General features: G+C 33.0%; 1 protein-coding gene across 1 annotated transcript; it reads right to left on the bottom strand.

Annotated features, from left to right (window-relative positions):
* Positions 1-1,040: 1,040 nt before the first annotated feature.
* Positions 1,041-2,235, bottom strand: LOC129287721 (protein ACCELERATED CELL DEATH 6-like). The gene is made up of 2 exons (XM_054923946.1): positions 1,937-2,235; positions 1,041-1,794 (listed from the first exon to the last, which is right to left on the bottom strand). The coding sequence occupies exons 1-2, from the start codon at positions 2,183-2,185 to the stop codon at positions 1,102-1,104; spliced, it is 942 nt and encodes a 313-aa protein (XP_054779921.1). The 5' UTR covers positions 2,186-2,235; the 3' UTR covers positions 1,041-1,101.
* Between the last annotated feature and the right edge of the window lie 1,117 nt (positions 2,236-3,352).

Below are 3,352 nucleotides of genomic sequence, written 5' to 3'. Positions count from 1 at the left end.
TTTTTATAATATTATTTTAAATAATTTACATGTATCAATGTATTGCTGGTATTGATTACTTTTATTACTTAAGTTACTCTAATGCTTGAAGTCACAACATTTATTTTTTTAGATTGATGAAAATGCCTTTACAAATTCTAGTAGTCTTTTATTCGATAAAGAAAATAATGAAAATTTGTGATATAATTTATGAGATATTAGTTATAAATTTTTATATTTAGAAGGATTGATATTTTATATAAGTCATGCGAGTTTGATATTGAGAAGAGAAAATTTTATTTTGAAAGTGATGATTTTCTTGTGTGTTTGAAAATAATTTAAAAGAGACTTTATACAGAACACTAATTGCTAACGGAAGTCTCATTAGCCTATGGTGCACCTTGGTTAATGACTAACTAATTTTATTTTCATGAGCTCTGTTCTTTTGTATTGATTAGTAATGCAAAATTTCATTGCTAATTCACTACTTTTTTGTAGTGTTTCTAGGTGAGATTGGCAACAAAAGTGTGATGAGAATTTCACCCTGGTACCAATTGATGTAAAATTGGGAGAGGAAGACAAAGAAGAGAAAGGAGTAGAGAGAGAGAGAGAGAGAGAAGGAGGGAGGGGGCTAGAAAAATAGGAATTTTTATTATTCAATACTCAAAACTGAATACAAATAAAATCTCCTAGCTCTATTTACAAAGTTTTAAAATAATAATAAAATAATAATTTAAATTCAAATCTCAAATCCCAAATCTAAATCTAATATTAAATATACTAATATCTAAGATAATAAGAAAATAAATAATAAATCCTTATTCTAATGAATAAATATTCCTAATAGATAACCCTAATATTTTAAATTAAACCCTAATTATATCTTAGCTCATATTACACCAAAAAGTTTACCATTGTTCACAATAATTGGACTATATACTTGATTGTGAACCCAACTCTCTTCACACTTACTTGATGATGTTCTGAATGAAGAGCATTTTTAATTTGTAATGCCTTTTTTACATTGAGGAATGTATCCAAAATAAAATAAACTGAAGAGGTGAACAAAACATTAATTACCCAATTACTGAGAAAGCTTTCGACTGGGTTCTACAATATATATCAAGGGGAGTTGACACGGTTCTTCTCTTGCGTGGCACTGTCTTCGTCTTGTTGGATTTTACCAGCATAAACCCTACCATCCTTACTCCCATAAAATAAAAAAAGACCAAACCAAATACCAAGTCGTACAACTTGATGGAAAACCGGAAAGCGAATTGATCTCTTAGGAAAATATCCTAAAAAGCCAAGGAGTAATATAAGGAAAACAAAGATGAATCCGATGATACTTGTAAGATCTGCAAGAAAGCTATCATTTCTAACAACCAAACATATGGCAGCCATAAATGCCACTGGCATGGTTCCAAGAGCCAGATGGACAAAATATGTTGAGATAATATACGCTCGTCTTGAAACATGACGATCAGGCAATTGCCTCCAAAGAAGAAGAATAGTACCGAAAGTGGATAAATACATGGCAGTGGTGTTGAAAGTCATAAATGTTTTGAACAGGGTTTGATCAGTCAACACTGCCATGCCTCTTTTTTTAGGGACTGGGTCATCCGAACTGTATACTCCAGCTGGCATTGTGATACCAGCAGCAAATGTCACTGTGGCTACCAGTACGGCCACAATTATGAGTGTGTTAGCCGCATCATCCTCATTCCATGCTTTTTTCACTACATGATTTGATCTCAGCTTAGTATTATGTTTGAGTGAGGCACCGGCCAATATTAGAATCATATATGCTGCTAGCTGCAAGGTGATCAAATCAAGCAAGTAGATGTTAACATGTCGTAATCTTTTATAAAACTGCAATTTGTCTAAAATCAAAACCTGGTAGAAAAGAAAGAGATTATTTAAAAAAAATATTGGGTATATAGAGACTTCAAAATACCTCTATACGAGTCATTAGAGATTTTCTTTGGCTTCCGATAATATCAATAGCTGTTAAACCCTGGTCATTTACGACGTTCACATTTATTCTTTTGTCTCGTGATAGATGGTCTAAAGTCCAAAGATACAACTTTCTTGAAGCCAGATGCAGTGGGGTGTCTCCATTTAGCAGGTCTTTCTCATTCACAGTTTTGGAATTGATCTTCGGGTGCTTCAATAGGTATTTTACCATCTTGCTTTTTCCTCTCATAGATGCAATGTGAAGAATGTCTCGACCTTTATTATCGAGTGAAAAACTTGTACAAGGCCCTTGTACACGTAGTAATTCTTCAACCACCTGAATGTGGCCCTTATAGCAAGCAAAGTGAATCGGAAGATCACTTCCTGAATTTCGTTGAAAGGCGAGATGGGTGGATTTGTTTAAAAGTTCATGAACGCCTTCCACATAACCGGTGCATGCTGCATAATGGAGGGGTGTGTCTCCATTTTCATCAGTGAGGAACATCAACTTTTCTTTATTGTCTACTATCTCCTTCGAAGCAGCTACACATAAAAGAAAACATATTTTATATATAATTAAAAATGGGTCATATTTAAAAAAAGTAACACATCTGGTAATTAAAGAGTAGATTAAAATATATAAAACTTGAGATATGTTTAATTTAACCCGGTGATTCAAACAATTATAGTGAAGTGAATAATCATCAAACACACTTGCATTTGACATGCCATTAAAGCCATTTGACCAGGGACACAGAAAAAGAAAAAATGGCCAAAAAAACAAAGAGAAAAAACAAGAAAAAAAGAAAAGGAAAAAGAAATGAAAGAAAAGCAAGAGAATAAAAAACAATAAAAAAATTAAAAATTAGGGACATGACGCCTCCAAAGCTATTTTTTAAAAAAAAGAACAAGCCCATACAAAATAGTTGAGGGAGTAATAGAGAAAGAAATATCATATCTTAGTAATTTTAAAATTAATTATAATTAAATATATAAAATTTGAAATATGTCTGACCGAAGTTTAAACTATTTAGATGAAAGGAGAAATCTTTAAATATAATGTAAAGAAATTGACATGACAACCAGAAAAGCAACACATTGATCAATTATTTTGGCATCCCACACATATAGATACCAATATTGCGTTGTAATATGGCGGCAAAAAGTGGAGAGTTTCCCTGACGCTTAAAAATGTCCCGGTCTGAGGGAAACGGAATTTGCAAGAGACGATGAAGAATTTCAACATCCCCACTTTGGACTGCCACATATATTGGTGAGTCTGCTGGGTGGGTGTCCCAATAGAAAGGCCAAGTACTCTCACTTTGCTCACTTAGAAGGAAATCAAACCCCTCACGATATTTGCTCAGAATAGCTTCGTGTAGAGCTCTATTCCCAGATGCATTGGGTAACATAATAA

This window comes from Prosopis cineraria, unplaced genomic scaffold (assembly GCF_029017545.1).
Source record: "Prosopis cineraria cultivar Desert tree isolate PC_DT_omini unplaced genomic scaffold, ASM2901754v1 PC12, whole genome shotgun sequence".
Taxonomy (NCBI): Eukaryota; Viridiplantae; Streptophyta; class Magnoliopsida; order Fabales; family Fabaceae; genus Prosopis; species Prosopis cineraria.
Note: the sequence above shows the minus strand (reverse complement) of the source record. Positions and strands in the feature narration are given on the sequence as shown.

Bases quoted from the DNA above. Each gene is read 5' to 3' on its own strand.
- LOC129287721 (XM_054923946.1), bottom strand. From the start codon at position 2,185: ATGAGAGGAAAAAGCAAGATGGTAAAATACCTATTGAAGCACCCGAAG. The intron at 1,795-1,936 runs GTATTTTGAAGT...ATCACCTTGCAG, and splicing joins CTCTAATGACTCGTATAGAG to CTAGCAGCATATATGATTCT.